The sequence below is a fragment of the Centropristis striata genome, chromosome 3 (genome assembly GCF_030273125.1).
Source record: "Centropristis striata isolate RG_2023a ecotype Rhode Island chromosome 3, C.striata_1.0, whole genome shotgun sequence".
Classification (NCBI taxonomy): Eukaryota; Metazoa; Chordata; class Actinopteri; order Perciformes; family Serranidae; genus Centropristis; species Centropristis striata.
Genome location: NC_081519.1, coordinates 43,542,902 through 43,560,273, shown reverse-complemented (window position 1 = coordinate 43,560,273; position 17,372 = coordinate 43,542,902). Strand labels below are relative to the sequence as shown.

Here is a 17,372-nt window from a genome sequence, read left to right as displayed (position 1 = left end):
GACTGTTACATCTCTACTCAAAGGGACGTCATCTTTGTTGTAAATAAGGCTGTTTGTTCCTTTTGCACAATGCTGTAAACAAATAAGAATTGAAAAGAGCATATGCAGCAAAATATGAATCATACATATTCCGTGTGTTGTATTTAGTTACCTCACTAAATACAGTAATGTGTAACTTTACTGTAGTTTTCAAATGGCTGTGTAAATAGTATAAAGTCTGTCTGGAGCATTTTCAGGTAGCGTCACCAAGATCTGACTTTTTTGCATTGAAACATTTCCAGAGTAAACTAAACATAATGAAAACATGACAGAGACATTTGACTATCTGGTTCATAAACATGGTGTCAGGACTTAGATAGATAGATTTGCAGTTTGTACTAGTTGTTTTGAGAAATGTATTAACTGTTGAGCAAATGTAAATAGTGACATGAGAAAAACTGTAAACACAAGCATCAGATCAGCTCAGCTCTGTCCTACAGAATAAATGCTCCGGAGCTGATTTGAAGCTGTGGACGCTGAAAACTGCTCAAACAACAGAAACTGAACACCTCTGTTGATGTTGAACACATGATCCTGCTTTTCATTTTGCTTTGGTGCTTCATATAGCTTCTCTGTTTCCACCCTCTCTTATTGCTGTTGGAGCACTTTATAAAAAGTTATAGAATTTAATAAGGTTTAATAGGAAACTTAAATCTTTTGTTCTCACTATTCCAACTGAGACAATAATGTTCATGATTATTACACAAACAAATCAATCAGTCACATCTTTTATCCAGACATTGCAGTATTTATATTATTTGTTACTTTGAGGCTTGAGCTCTGGTTGACCAAACCTCTTTCTGCTGATCAATACCTGAGTTTATCACCAGAAGATCCAGTTATAAAAATCTTCAAGGAGTGTTTAACTGTCAGAAAAAACAAGATTATTAAATCAGTACAAACATCGTGAATATGGTGCATTCAGTGTTATTCAGTTACAAACAAATAGTCATATCAAGGCCAAGTAGAAGTTAAAATAAATAAATATAAAGACGTGTTTTAGCTGCACAGGAACAAAATCAGAGCTGACTGGAAAAGTGAAGCAAAGATTAAAAAGGTGATCGTACCTGGAGATGCCACATGAGGAACTTCTTTATCTCTCAATAAAGGTGTGTCAACAGAGACAGGTACCAAGCGAGACGGCTCACTGACCTCTCAGTCCCTGTACCTGTCAGGTGAGTTCAGTTACTGCCACGCCCCTTTAGGAGACGAGCTGCAGGTCCAATGGGAGGAATAAAAGTGAGTGCAGATTATGATGTATAACAGAATTTTAAGTTTAATTTTAGAGTGAGAGATACGGAGGGAAAAGCAAGTTAGACAGAGTTTAGATAAACTGATATTCATGAACCTGACTCTAAAGACTCAAAAGGAAGTTGTAGTTGGAAAGACTGAGGAATGTTTCTCTGGCAGATTGTTTCACTGCAGTGACTTCTCTCACAGCTGACCCATTTCAGAGTTATGTTGCTCTCTAGTGGTGACATAAGGAAACACACTCAAGATTCAAGTCATAGACTATAAATAATGGACGTAGTCAGGGGCGGATCTAGAAAAATATTTATGGGGTGGCAAGGGGGAGGCAGGAGTTTTTGAAGGGTGGCAACATATGGCAGACATATATATACTGAATTTAATCAGTTATCACTGTTTGATGACAAATAGTATGTACACACTACAAAAGGGCACGGGCTGCCATTTACAAACTCATACAGACAAACTTAATCTCATGCAATCAATGTCTTGCATTTGAGGTTTCATGTGAAACAGTTCATATTAGGAATACGTGACCATACAATGTGATCTCACTTAATAAGAGATAGAAGTATGGTAACACTACTGTAGGTGGGGCATTATCACAGGAAAGGCATTAAGGTAAGACACAGGTGTTGAGTGGCAGATATGTGAGAGGGGAAGCAAACAGTTTTTGACAAGAAGAAACTATCAAAAGAAAAACTTACCCATGAAGACCATTGAACTGAGCTGTACTAAGGTGAGCATAAATACACTGGAAATAAATGGGTCAAGGCACTCAAACACGGTTCTGGACAACGCTGTTATTGTTCACTCAGAACACACATTCTCCCAGTTTGTCTCTCAGTCTTTTTACATGACCTTCAGATCTGGCATGAGAACAGAAACCACTGTCTTTCATTGTAGCCTTTTTCCAGTTACGATAACCCTTGAATGAGGTGAAAACAGTCCTTGGAGCATCGGGGAGTGAAAAATGCCTACAAGCAAAACAGTAAGTTGCATCTTTTGAGTGAGAGTATTCTAACCAGGGGTGAGATTTGTACCAGTCGCTGCTGAAGCTTCTCCTGGCTCCTCCCTGGAGGGTCTTAGGGAAACTCTCTCACACTGGCACCTCACACCTGGACTTGGATATGTCTAGAAGATGGAGAGGAGGAGAAATTTAAACTGCATTACATCTGAACTAATTATACAATATAATGACTAGTAAAACATAATCTAATCTGAACTGTCATTGATAAGTTATAACCATCAGACTGTGTTTAACACACACTAACATTTTAGCCTGGGAGAGTATTTTTAGGTTAATTTGTTTAATTTTGGAATTTAATCTGAGCAATAGATCTAAAATACACTTCACAAAATATTAAAACTCTGTCCCCATCTCATCACACTTTCACACTGACAAGTTTCCACAATTACTCATATATAAGCAAACATGAATATTTATATTTATTTGAAGAAGTCTAAGCAATGTCTCTTAAATACAGCTTATAGCAAAACGTCCCTGGTCGCCTTGGCCTTGTATTCTTTCTCTGTCACTTTTCTGTTGCCCTTCTCTCTCTCCTTCCACCTCATCTTCATCTTTTCTCTCCTTCCACCTCATCTTCATCTTTTCTCTCCTTCCACCTCATCTTCATCTTCTCTCTCCTTCCACCTCATCTTCATCTTTTCTCTCCTTCCACCTCATCTTCTCCGTCTACCTTGCTCAGTTGTTCATTTTCTATTTCTTTCATCTCTTTGGTGAGAAAAAACTACGTATGCTACCTTTCCTCTTCACTTCTGTAAAATTCAAAGTAACTTTTAATCAATATTAGCGTTTGTAGCCTACTTTACACAGAACTAACGTCAGACCTAGCTAACATTACATGTATAGTTAACTAAATAACTTTCTTCAACCAGATTTTTATCATCACAAAACCAGAATTACAACTATGCTAGCACTGTGCTTTCATTATAATCTAATTTCTTGATAGATAGTTAATCAGTTTTTACCTCTTTCCCGCCGTCTCTTCTCTCCTCGCGACTCCTGGCTCCCTCGCTTCGCGCCACTCAGTTTTCAAAACAAATCAGTCTCTTGCCGGCCGCTCTGACGTAAACTCGTGCTGCATTCACTGCAGTCGGACATTGGAAACTCGCGCTGGTAAATGTCAAATCGGACGTAACTTTTCTTTTAATTCGTTGCTGCCAGCTGGGGTTGCAGCAGGGGGGGCAAGGCTTTCTTTTATGCCTCCCTCTTACCTCAGAAAAATGAACAGCGACTCATTGGAGAGTCTGTTAGTCCAACCAAACGCTGAACAAGATGTTTTTAATGAACAAAATGTTCAAATAAACTGTCATTAAGTGAAAATACAGTTAAAGGGTCAAAGTTATGAGACCAAACTGTTAAATATAACTTTATTGCCACGTTACCATGGATACGCATTGTTCTGCTTCTCTCTGATGACGGCTCGTCTTGTTAGTGACCTGTCAATCAAAGGTAGCCCCGCCCCAAATCATACGATTCTTCATCTTCTATTTTCTTCTAAATGGGGCCATTATTTATACTTTCAACATTGTTTTCGGATTTTCTAAATTCAGCCCTCCGAAAAGGCTTGACAGGAAGCACTCTGAAGCAATAACTCCTGTTATCCTTGGTCTTCCTTTATTATATCACAAAATGACCACAGGTCCTAAACCTGAAATGATTAAACCACATATAACAGGTTACATATAATAATATTAATGAAATTGTAACTTAAATAGCTATTTTTACTTTTTACAATAAACAAAACATTGACTCTTTTAAACTATAGTCAATAAATGTCTTCTTATGAATAAAGTAATGAATTGCAGTAAACACAGCGGACCAAAAGCTTAAACACAGCTAACATTAATAGCTAAATGCTAGCAAGACCTAGCTAAGCGCTAACCCGGAATGCCAATGGAGTTAGCCCAGCATGCTAACGGGAGCTAGCGGCGCTAACCGTGAGCGCTAAATAACTCTCATTTCATATCACATTCTCCAAACTGCCTAACAGTGTGGTAAACATCAACAACACATCATATTTACCAGCTACACATTATTAGCAGGCTATTTCCCAGTTAGCTGCAGCTTCTGTCAAAACCTGGATGCAACTGCTGTGATCAATAACACTGGAAGCCACACGGACATTTCAAAATAAAACCAAGAGGTACAAAACCCTTAAATAAAGTATTCAGAGCTACAAATAGATACTGATGAAATAATAAAAGTCTTGACAAACATCAAATTGTTGAATTGTTGAAGATGTTTTACCAGTGATTGAGACCATAGTGTTGTCCTGAAAAAAAAAATCTGTAAAACTTTGAACCCCAACAAACAACAAATAATAACTCTTAACTGTTGTCTTTTTCAGAAGAACAATACTCATTATATAAACCCTGATCATTACAAGTTGTAGTTAAATGGAGGCTGTTACACTCTAAACAGAAATGTTCTCAACAACACAAACACACAAACACTATTTTTTGTCCATTTTTCAGCTTTATTTAATAGTGGGAGAGATACAGAGTGAAAGGGGGAGACTTGCAGGAAAAGACTCTGAGCCGGATTCAAACAAATAAATAAGAGTCATAAAAAGAAGCTTTGAAAGAAAATCAAACAAACAGTTTCCCACTTTAGGTTTCACAACTTTCAGTGTTCTATTTTACTAACGTGATAAAAACTGACTAATTAAAACGTCTGATAAACACAAGCTAAATTTAAGAAAAAAACCCTGAAAGAAATTGAAATAAAGTTTACTAATAGACATTACACAATTAATCTTATCTTGATATTATATTGACACATGATAAAAGCTGACAATTAAAAATGAGCCATAAAAAGAAGTTTTCAGAGCAATGAACGAAGAAAAGTTATTTGAAGGAAATTAAAACAAAACATTCTAGAAATCCAGATGAAACATTTATTTTATAGCTTTATATATTATACACACCATATCTTTACATGATGATTTACACACCGGTGTACTTTTTAAGTGAAGAACAGAATCCAGTTCACCAAATAAAACTAAAGAAAAAGAGCTTCTTCTCCATAAAACCTTGTGAAACAGATCAGAGATCTTCTCCACAACATGACAGAGTTTAGAAGTGTTGTACGGGACATGACAGGACACACAGAGACACCAGCATCACACAACAACTTACACATGTTGTCCAGTGTTGTCACAGGGTTTCTGGATTTAACATGTTTAAGTGGAACATTATAAATATTAAAACCCTTGAGAAGCTCACCTCCCACTTCAGGCTTGTGTCTAATATTTATGCTCACCACCAGTTTGTGTTAAACCACATCTGCTGAATCTGTTAACCAGGAAAATGTCACTCATTTAAAAACAGTTTGGACATTTGGCCTTTTCTTTGCATTATATTTTCGATTGCAAAAGAAGGATTTCTGAGAATTCAAAGCAAATGAAATGATTGTTCACTTCAGAATGAAACACAAAGTCGTCCATCGTTCTCATATGTGAGAAATTCTGCAGAGGTCAAATCAAAAATGTTTCATAAATCTCATCAGGGAATCAGACATTTCACATAAACTTCATTTATATAACTTAACTTAAATAATGGAAGTGTGTTTACCCCCCACCCATCCTTTGTTAATATTACACAGATTTTCGCACAATGTATATTTATTATTATTTATGACCACTGTTTTATTAAACATATCTGCTAAATGTGCCATAGTGCACTACAGACACAGTGCAAAATGTGTCCATAAACCTAAAGAGAAAATAGAAAATATATATATAAAAATCTGATTTATTTACCATAGAGGTTTGGAGAGTGAAATTCCACAAAGCCTCATATTTACAGCTTCATTTAGACCTCAAATATCCATGATTCATTAACTAGTGTGAACATTTTGTAAGCATTTAGCTAATATGCTTTTTAAACAAATTATTTATTTGTAATCCTTTTCAACACTGTTTCTGTATTTGGTGTCACTGTTTTTCTTCAGGTTCATATTTGACTTTTTAATATTACACTTTATCTGACCTCCCGATGTGAAAGTTTCTGAAATAATTTGTGCCTTTCTCTTCACACTTTTATTAAAATCTCAACTTTGTTATGGAAAATCTGTATGAAGTCAAATATGAACGGCACACACATTGTTTTAGTCGTCACAAATGCCAAATGCCAGAGTATCTTCTAACACCATCTTCCTGTTATTCTTCTTCTGTAAACTAAGAATCCAATCAAAGCGAGGAGGAGGAGGAGGACGACGAGAGGAAGAACGACTGCAGGAATGTTGATGCCGTTCTTGTCAGTGGGTTTCTCTGTTGAGCAGAAAACAACAAGAAATAGTCACAACCTGAACAGGTGAAGCAGGTCAGAAGAGAAGAACGTCAGTTTGTCCACTAGAACACAATCCTGTATACATTGTTAGGGCCACGGGGCAATCACACCGAGCACTGGCCCCTACAGCAATAGCATAATTTCACCTAGAGACTCCATTTAAACTTTAAACAGTAGACACAAGTCTTGTGTATCGGTGTATTAATCCACATTTCGATTGGTTATATAGTTTTTTATCAATCCCTGTTCAATGACCATGATCATTTTTGGAGAAATTCTGAGATTATAATGGGTGTGTATTGCACGGAATGTTCGTGTCACAGTGTGTGACATCATCGCCAGAGTGTAGAGGGAGAGAAGAAACTGTCAAAAAATAAATTTTAAAACTGCGCTCCAGGCCGCAAATTCCACTCTACAGAAATAATTTATACACAGAAACGTAGGAAAATTAGTCTTCTCACTCACAATTGTGAGGCTGTGGCTCAGTTGGTAGAGTTGGTTGGCCCCCAACCGAAGGGTTGGTGGTTCGACCGTCGCAGCCTACATGTTGAAGTATCCTTGAGCAAGATACTGAACCCCAAATTGCTCCCGATGCTGCGTTCATCGGTGTGTGAATGAATTCCCAATGGTGGCAGGTGGGACCGTTTAGGGTAGCCTCTGCCACCAGTATGAATGTGTGTGTGAATGAGCACAGTCTGTAGTGTAAAGAGCTTTGAGTGGTCGCAAAGCGACTAGAAAAGCGATACATAAGTGCAGGTCCATTTACCATTTACAATCCTCTGGTAAAGCTGTCAGAGTTATAGTTTGGGCGTAGGACGCACAGATGATCCACCAACACCACCAACAGCCTCATTGGCTCCCATATTAAAAACGCAGGAAGATTTCTGAATAAAAGCATATTTAACAGTTTTTCAGATCGCTCTTACAAAGCTATTTCTTCAATTTTCTTCACAAAAAACATATCTAGACGTTCAGGAAGAACTCAGTTTTATTATGGTTTTGCCAAAAATGCTTTCTGTTCGAGGCCAGAAATTCCAGTCCGTCCATCTCTGGCTGCTGTCACTGTTCCGGAACATTTTACAGCGGCATTTAATTCTGTTGATTGCTCTGCTCTGATTGGTCGACCCCAAAGCCTTTGATGTATCTCTCACAGAAAGAGAGAACCAGACAGACACACATGTAACTTTATATAATTACAGTTACACACACATGCGCGCACAGTCCACCAGATACACATGTTTCTCACACACACACACACACACACATTTTGAGGTTAAAGGTCATAGGTTGCTGTATAAATAAATACTTGAAAAGGAATGCTTGTTGTAGGTGTGCTCCTTGTATATTATATAGTATCATAACATTACTAGTATTAATTGTTTGAAATCTCTGAAGAATCTCATCATAGTGTACACACACCGGCAGTAGCCCCCGTGGCCCTTTCAGAATTTATTTCCACCAATTTTATTTAGGAAATTTTCTAGTTTGTTCTACTATTGTTATTTTTTATCCCTTCTTATCTGTAAATAATTATTGTATCCATTTGTTGTTTGTTTATCCTTGTCTATAACTTTGTTGTCTTTGTTTAGCTGCATGTCTGTGTTGGTTTCTGTCCCATATGTGGGTTTTTGACACAAACTCCATTTTGAATTTTAAGACCCTCGACCAATAAACTTGATTCTGACTAATTTACTGATAGATACGTTCTTTCAAATATTTATTAAATTATTCCATTATTCAGCCTCTAAAACTGGCCAGTAGTTCAGTCAATACAGTGATTATTATATAGTATTCTCTCTGAACTGTGGATACAAATTGTTAAAAAATGTGTAGATTATACTTATTATACTTATTTTTAATGTGATTTGAAAACTAAAATTGACTTTCTAAAAGTGATAAAAACCTAACAAAATTAATTGATAATAAATTATTATTATTTATATTTTTTTTATTTCAACTTAAGCTTAAGCAAACTTTGGACAGGCAACACAAAACAAACTGTGGTAATAATTCTGGGTGCAGAAGTGGGTAAATGTATTGGTTTAATACTTAAAGCAGAAGAGAGATTCAAGATTAACTTTAGTGTCATTCAAACTATTCACAGGACAAGTGAACAGCAGAACGATTTCTGATCCAAGTCTTAAAATTATATATAAAAAACTAGATAGAAGAAACTGTAAACAAAACAAAGACAGATAGAAGTCTCACCTCTGTTGGTCCTGATCTTTTCTTCTTCCAGTCTGGTGAAGATGTGCTCCTTCACACCAACCAGCTGAAACACACAGTCGTACCTGGTCCAGTCTTCAGGTTTGACTGATGAGAGGTCCAGGTCAACACTCATCTGGAAGGATCCATCGTGGTTGGGGAGGATCTCTCCGAGGTCCACGTCCTCATGAAGCTCCTCTCCATCTTTCCTCCAGAACATCATGGCTCCGTCAGGGTAGAAACCTGTAGCGTGGCAGCTGACTGGAGAGGAGGGAGTCTTCTGGAGGAGAGACACTGAGGGAAGGTCTGCAGAGAGAAGAGAAACACAGTTTAAAGGTTCTTTATTACTATCACTACCTTAATACACTATATATACAGTATGTATACAATGCAAATACATCTCATTAATTGATAAAAGAAAGCCCCTTTCATAGTGCCGTCCCGCAAATGTCCCGCTATATTGCTGGAAAGATCTTTGCCTGCTTTTTGCCTTACGGCGTTCATATTGAGCCCGCGAAGGCAAAGTGATATTCTGCCCTTTCATAGTCTCTAACAGAGACAGAAGGGAAGAAACAGATGAAGAGAGGTGAGACAGATTAAAGAGTGCAGTGGACAGTGAGTGTGAGACAGACGAGTGGGGATAAATGTGTTGAGTCAGAGAAATAAAGAGACGAGAGAGAAATAGAAATGTGTTTAAACTGAGACAGATTCAGCCTCTGTATGCTTTATATTTATTGTAATGTTACTTATGGTTGGAAACACAGAAGACATATTAACATTGTCGTGGTCATTAAACTACATCAGGTCATGTGACTCTACCTTTTCTCAGCAGAGAGCTCCTCCCCAAGTTCACAAGCTTCTTCAGCTCCTCAGGACAATACACGGTGTGGTAGTGTTTGTACCGATCCATCCAAGCTTTATTATTATCCAACTTGTGTTTGGTGATGACAGCCTGTTGTTTTGGAGCGACCCATGTCTCTGTCTCCAGGTCCAATGATAAGTCTTCTCCATCATAAGCATACTGTTCATAACCTTTGACCTCATCAGTCTCATCATCCCATTCACAGCCAATCATCCTCTGGAGTATGTGGACACCTGAGAGACAGAGAGACAGAGACACTGCAGTAAACCAGAGTGAGATCACAGCCCAGTCATCTATCACCAGCTGATATCACATCTTTACCACAGAGACACACTGATCCACAGACACTCAGACACAGAATCTACACCTCCTGCTGTTATTGTCTCCATGACAACCACTTACAGCCAGCCATCATCTGGACAGTGTGGACGTCTTAGAGAGAGACAGAGAGGCAGAGACTGCTGGGAAACAGAGGGACATCCTAACACTCTTCATATCCTCTTTTCTTTAACCACAGAGACACACTGGCCCTCATTTATCAAACGAGCGTACGTCAGAAAGTGAGCGTAAAGTGGGCGTAAGATGATTTCTACGCAAGCCTCGGCATTTATCAATTTGGACGTGAGCAGACGGTACGATCAGATCTCATGTCTGCTCTCAGCTCGTGTACGCAAATCTGAGTCAGCGTGAAGCGCACACGTCTGAGTCGGAGAATTGATCTTAGACTATTGTATCGATGCCTGGAGCTGATAAAACTCTGTGGTGTTTTGATTTTTAATAGTGACAAAGCAAAACATGTTTAGATTACATAATTTATCATTAAAACATCATCCATAAATAAATAAACCCTGCGATCGTGAAATTCTTTAAACAGAATACCAGCCGAGGACATTAAATGTTGTTGTCTTCTGCTGTTTCCTGTTATTATTATTATTATTATTATTATTATTATCCAGCTCCGACACCGGAGCGTCAGCGTCTCTTTTACCATCGGTGCTGCCCGAATAGAAACATTTCCAATCAGCGCTGCCACACGCTCCTCTGACTAGGACATCATTATTAGTAAATGTAAAGAGGAGAATAATATCTCTCCATCATAATAATAGCAATATTCGGATATTATATAGATTATTAGGCTTTATATAACGATGTAATTACTCAAACCTCGCCGGGAGTTTAATAGTCCGCTACTCTGCTGACAGCACCACTGATTTCCTTCTTTTTCACTTTTTATGCTGCCAAACAAAACCAGTTTGTTGTGTTGCAGCTGTTGGACGTCAGCGTTTCACTTTCTGCCTCTGAGAAATTCCTCTTCTTTTAGAATTAAAACTTACTTTAAAACATTGTTTACTTCCTTCAACCAAAAAGCTGAAAACTTCTAAGTCCGTGCTCCAAATGTAAAATAATCACTGGACTTGTTTGAGTTTATAACTATAAGTACTTTTATTTCATAAACCTCCGTCGCTGCGTATTTCTTTAATATGTCTATATTGCCCCTATTGTTAATCGTAATGGTGCACTTTGCTAATAAAGCTGAGTTTAGAGGGTGAAAAAATCCTCTTTTTGGCCGCATTGCGTCCTTCGGTGTCGTAAACTCTGAAGGCGAGTCTTCTAAATCGGGTATATATTAGGGCGTGGTATTTAAATGACGCTCGTTTCGAGCCGCCACATTTATCAACAGCCGATCATTCTTACGCTGTGATTGGAGAGATACGATCGTTTGATAAATCACACGTGGACCCTGTCGCAAGACCAAATATACGCTCAGATCTGCGCTCGTTTCTACGCTCGCTTGATAAATGAGGGCCAGTGTCTCCACTGAGACCACCAGTTTGTCTCCACTGAGACACCAGTTTGTCTCCACTGAGACCACCAGTTTGTCTCCACTGAGACACCAGTTTGTCTCCACTGAGACCACCAGTTTGTCTCCACTGAGACCACTAGTTTGTCTCCACTGAGACACCAGTTTGTCTCCACTGAGACACCAGTTTGTCTCCACTGCTGAAGGTGGTGTGGCTTCATGTGAGCTGCAGGAACAGACACACTGAGGTGGAGTCCTGATCATCAGACTCTGATTAAACCTGAACTGAACGTTACATTGAGACCCTGCAGCCAGTGGATCAGTCCAACAATGTCCTCTTCTATAAGACTTTAATGATTATTTGATTGTCAAAATTTGTGTCGACTACTTTTCTGTCAATCAACTAATCAATTAATTGAGTGATTGTTTCAGCACTATTGATGTTATTATGGAACAGATCCACTGGTCAAGTAAAGATAATCTAATCTCATCTGTGGTTTTTCTAAATATTTGTGGCTCAAATTAATTACAGTTGTCATTGATTATGTAACGAAAAAAGGACACTCAGAAGTCCTCAGAGCAAAAGGAGAAATCTTTTAATTGCTCTTTCATCAAACCAACACGGAACAGTATTTAACATAAAATGATATAAAACAGAGAAAAGTAGATCATGCTCATATTTGAGGAACTGGAACTAGAAACTTTTTGACATTTTTGCTGAAAAAAAGACTTAAATGATTATTTGATTATCAAAATGTGTGAGTTCTGTTGATCATCCAAACAGTTTATAGACTAATTGTTTCAGCACTATATACATATATTATGACCTACACACACTGTGGTGAAGTGAAATAAACAAATATAATCTGTCCTTCTACAACATATAAAGGTATATTATGGGATGGACACACTGTGTATTAGTAGGTAGAGTGGAGCTGTTAAACTCTTTAAACCACTGATCTGAATGAGACGTTCACTATGTCGTCCTGTCAGCAGCTTTATTAAAACAAACCGCTCCTCCTCTCATATGAGGACCCATCAGAAGCAGCCTGTGTCCCCTTTACAGTCCCGGCTCCACACTTTGAGAAACCAGGCAGTAATGTTCCTCTATCAGCTGTGTGTTGTTAAACTGTTGAGATCAACAGGTTCCTGCAGTAGAGTTATTATGGAGCGACTCTCTGTGGGCAGTTCAGTAGAGTTACTCTGATCTAATCTAGTGGAGATAAAGTGTTAATAATCTCTGCTGGTTATTATGGGATGGACACAAACACTGTATCCATGTAGTATAGCAGCATTCACTAGTCTCAGTGTCTGACTGGGTTTCAGTCAAGAAAAGCTGTCAAACACTTTCATCTGACAATGGGGTGTGTGTGTGTGTGTGTGTGTGTTAACATCTGTGTACTAAAATACAGGATGAAAATATAAAAATATACAACACAATAAACAACATTTTATCAGTAGAAAGTGAAACATCAACAAACCTCCAGTTTGGTTGAAGCGCTGCTTTAAAACTTCAATGTTGTTTTTGAAGAGCTGCTGGTCACCAAATAGAATCTCAGTCTCCCTCTGCCAGTACTGAGGATCATCTCCTGTGACTCTGATCATCCACTCCTGTTTGGGTTCATATTTCCTGCTGTTACTATCATAATGCACTACCTCAATCTCATTAACCAAACCAACAAACACAAACTCTGGGAAGTTTGGGACTTGAGACGATGCAGTGATGAAATTCATCATAGAGTGAGTCACTGTAAGAAAAAACAAGTCATCATTTCAGTTTTTATATAACAGTTTTATAAATCACTTAACAATCTTATTTTCCTGCTCACAGAAATTAATTAATTAATAGTTAATGTAAATATATAATGTTACAGTCTAAGTTATTCTGTTTACACACATTAGTGAACAATATCAAATATTGTACCAACAAAGCAGGAAATTGTTTGGCTTCAGCAGGAAAACAACGATACCAACTGACTTTTCAGATAAAAAAATAAAAATAAAAAACCTATGATTTTTTTTCACTGCATATGTGCACATATACTTTTATATTCAGCTTGTTCTGAGTTCAATAAAGATACCAAACACTTAATTATGCTCCTTGTAGGTCTTTGGACACATGGTACTCCTGTTTTTCCCTGAATTATAATGGACTCGAGTTCAAAAACAGCAGTCCATGTAGTCTACCAAAAATATATATAGTGATAAGAAAAACTAACTGTTCAGCAAAACGGTTTGACCCAACATGACTTCACATCAGTGTTCAGGGAGAAGACTCCAACAGGAAAATAAACATTTCAGTCGCGGACACAGACGGAATAATAGCGACACACTTTATATAAGAAACGACCGTAAAACACTAATATCTTGTATTAGAGCACTAAATGTAGTTATGGACAAGAACCGTTTAGTATAAGTCTTTTAATGTTGTTTTTAAAATTTATTTTTCGAAATGTGGCCTGGACTGTTGCGCGAGAGAAGCCCCCGACTGCAGGGTGCAATTTGGGCGGAGCTCTACGGAGGTTGAGGGTGGAGTCAAACGTTGAGGTTGGCATTATGAAAATGGGAATGACAACAGCTTTTTTTTTTAAAGCCTTAATGCCGCTTTAAACTTCCTTATTTGTTATATCACATTTTTACTGACATCTTGTTATTGCACTGTGCGCTGTGGTATCCCTGCTATTACATTATCTAATAGTTTATCTAATCTTGTTATATATGTATTTCTGTTTAATTCCGATAACACATAAATATGCTCCTTATTTGTTTAAATGCAGCCAATAATAATAATAATAGAAGTGTACTTCATGGCTGTCATCAATAAGTGGTGCCACTGAGTAAATCTAACAGACTCCACCCACCTTAATGTTTGACTCCACCCACCTCAACGTTTGACTCCACCCACCTCAACAGACGTTAAGCTCCGCCCAGAATCGCACCCTGAAGTCAGGTGTAGTTGTTGCGCTGTACGTCATGCTGCCATTTTAACATTAACATGATCAGACCGTATCGGTCTTAATGGTCCTGATAATATAAAATAATGACACAAATAAAAGATATAAAAGTTGATGAAAACACACTTGTGCCCTTTTCAGGATTAGAGTATTGACTATCCCTCTTTACAAAAGTTCAACTAAAGTTTATAGGGATCATTCAATGAGGTGAACAGACAGGATTTACTAACGTCAACTTTAAGATGATGGGTTGTTACTTTTTAATATTTCTATAATATACACAGAAGTCCAGGAAATAAACATCAAAGACAATCTTAAAACGCTGAAACTCATAAATACAGTATAGAAAGACATGAAGCATTTTGTTTCTTGGACAATAAACCAACAAAACAATGTGAACTCACTTGGTGCAGCGCCATGCAGGGCTGTTCCCAGGAGAACCAGAGCAGCAAAGATCTGCATTGTGACCGTCTGAAGATTTACCAGAGTGAAGCTTTGTGTGTTTGTCTGAAGAGAGAAACAGAGATCATCCTTCCTGCTCCACAATCAGAGTTGAAACGAGGAGAAAACAAGAGGTGACGCTGAACAAACCTTCATCTGAGCCAATGGGAATTTATTCTGAGCATGACGTCACTTGTATCTAGGTCAAACAGGCTCAGACAGGTTATGAACGAAAGTGAAAGTATATGTGCGTCTCAATAAATGACAATATCATAGAAAAGACTATTTCCAGTAGTTCAAGTCAAACAGTCCCAACCAAGTATTGAGTCATATAGATGACAGACTTTTCAGAGGACAACATTTACACATTAAACAGACTTTTTATGTTGTTGTTTTTTTTGCAATATTCACATTTGAGACACTGAATTTCAGGTCTTCATTAAATGTAAGCCATAATCATTATAATAAGAATAAATTAAATAAATGAAGACATGAAATGGTTCATTCTGTGTATAATGGATCTATATAATGTGTTATTTCACCTTTTTGAATTGAACTACTGACATAAATAAACTTTCTATGATATTCTAATTCATTGAGATGCTCCTGTATATGATGTTACTTCAGCCTGTGTAAGAGGACGGGGAGACACTCAACTTTGTTCACATATGAAAGGAGTTTTATTCTTTCTGCTGCTCACATCTTGTCAACATGTTTTGCAGACTAATGAAATGTGCAGAAATGTTGTGTCAGGTCAGAGGTTACTGTCAGCTACAGACCAGACACTGAGCAGTTTGTGGGGATTCAGTAGTGTCTTATTGTTCTTTTGTTCTGTATGGCTGCCCTGGGATTTAAAACAGTCCTGATCAAAAATATCAACAACAAACAACAAATCCAAGTTTGGTTTCCTGGATGTTATAGTGAGTAAATGAGGTGAGGTGCTGCCCCCAGTGGTTCAAAGCTGCAGTTGATCTACAGACTGGCTTTATCTGTTATTTTAAACAGATATGTGAGCAGTCAAACCATCTGCTTATTAAATGAGATGGAGGGGAACATATTAAATCCCCTCTGAAGTTCTTATCTAATGAGCTGTTCTATGAAATATGTCAGCATGTTAAAGTGTTTAGTTTAGCTCCACTACAGGCTGCACACTGGTGTTGGCACACATCAGGTCAACTATCAGGACAAACAATATCATAAAACACAAGGTGGTCTCCATGAAACAATATTTCACCTCATTGTTGGAGTTTGGAATGAAAATAAATAAAAGTGAAGCAGAAAGCGAGTCAGAGAGCTTCTTAAACACAAGCATCAGATCAGCTCAGCTCTGTCCTACAGAATAAATGCTCCGGAGCTGATTTGAAGCTGTGGACGCTGAAAACTGCTCAAACAACAGAAACTGAACACCTCTGATGATTATTACACAAACAAATCAATCTGTGTCACATCTTTTATCCAGACATTGTAGTATTTATATTATTTGTTACTTTGAGGTTTGAGCTCTGGTTGACCAAACCTCTTTCTGCTGATCAATACCTGAGTTTATCACCAGAAGATCCAGTTATAAAAATCTTCAAGGAGTGTTTAACTGTCAGAAAAACAAGATTATACAATCAGCACAAACATCGTGAATATGGTGCATTCAGTGTTATTCAGTTACAAACAAATAGTCATATCAAGGCCAAGTAGAAGTTAAAATAAATAAATATAAAGACGTGTTTTAGCTGCGCAGGAACAAAATCAGCACTGACTGGAAAAGTGAAGCAAAGAATTAAAAGGTGATGGTACCTGGAGATGCCACATGAGGAACTTCTTTATCTCTCAATAAAGGTGTGTCAACAGAGACAGGTACCAAGCGAGACGGCTCACTGACCTCTCAGTCCCTGTACCTGTCAGGTGAGTTCAGTTACTGCCACGCCCCTTTAGGAGACGAGCTGCAGGTCCAATGGGAGGAATAAAAGTGAGTGCAGATTATGATGTATAACAGGATTTTAAGTTTAATCTTGGAGTGAGAGATACGGAGGGAAAAGCAAGTTAGAGAGAGTTTAGATAAACTGATATTCATGAACCTGACTCTAAAGACTCAAAAGGAAGTTGTAGTTGGAAAGACTGAGGAATGTTTCTCTGGCAGATTGTTTCACTGCAGTGACTTCTCTCACAGCTGACCCTGAATATTTATGGGGAGGCAGGAATTTTTGAAAGGTGGCAACATATGGCAGACATATATATACTGAATTTAATCAGTTATCACTGTTTGATGACAAATAGTATGTACACACTACAAAAGGACACGGGCTGCCATTTACAAACTCATACAGACAAACTTAATCTCATGCAATCAATGTGTTGCATTTGAGGTTTCATGTGAAACAGTTCATATTAGGAATACGTGACCATACAATGTGATCTCACTTAATAGGAGATAGAAGTATGGTAACACTACTGTAGGTGGGGCATTATCACAGGAAAGACATTAAGGTAAGACACAGGTGTTGAGTGGCAGATA

At 37.8% G+C, this 17,372-nt stretch overlaps 1 protein-coding gene across 1 annotated transcript; it reads right to left on the bottom strand.

The window, feature by feature from the left end:
- Positions 1-4,769: 4,769 nt before the first annotated feature.
- Positions 4,770-16,054, bottom strand: LOC131968314 (H-2 class I histocompatibility antigen, Q9 alpha chain-like). The gene is made up of 6 exons (XM_059329136.1): positions 15,017-16,054; positions 14,830-14,932; positions 12,953-13,219; positions 9,628-9,903; positions 8,812-9,114; positions 4,770-6,584 (listed from the first exon to the last, which is right to left on the bottom strand). The coding sequence occupies exons 1-6, from the start codon at positions 15,020-15,022 to the stop codon at positions 6,457-6,459; spliced, it is 1,083 nt and encodes a 360-aa protein (XP_059185119.1). The 5' UTR covers positions 15,023-16,054; the 3' UTR covers positions 4,770-6,456.
- Positions 16,055-17,372: the final 1,318 nt, after the last annotated feature.

Bases quoted from the DNA above. Each gene is read 5' to 3' on its own strand.
- LOC131968314 (XM_059329136.1), bottom strand. The intron at 9,115-9,627 runs GTAGAGTCACAT...TTCTCTCTGCAG, and splicing joins GAGCTCTCTGCTGAGAAAAG to ACCTTCCCTCAGTGTCTCTC. The intron at 6,585-8,811 runs GTGAGACTTCTA...TCTGCTCAACAG, and splicing joins AAAGATCAGGACCAACAGAG to AGAAACCCACTGACAAGAAC.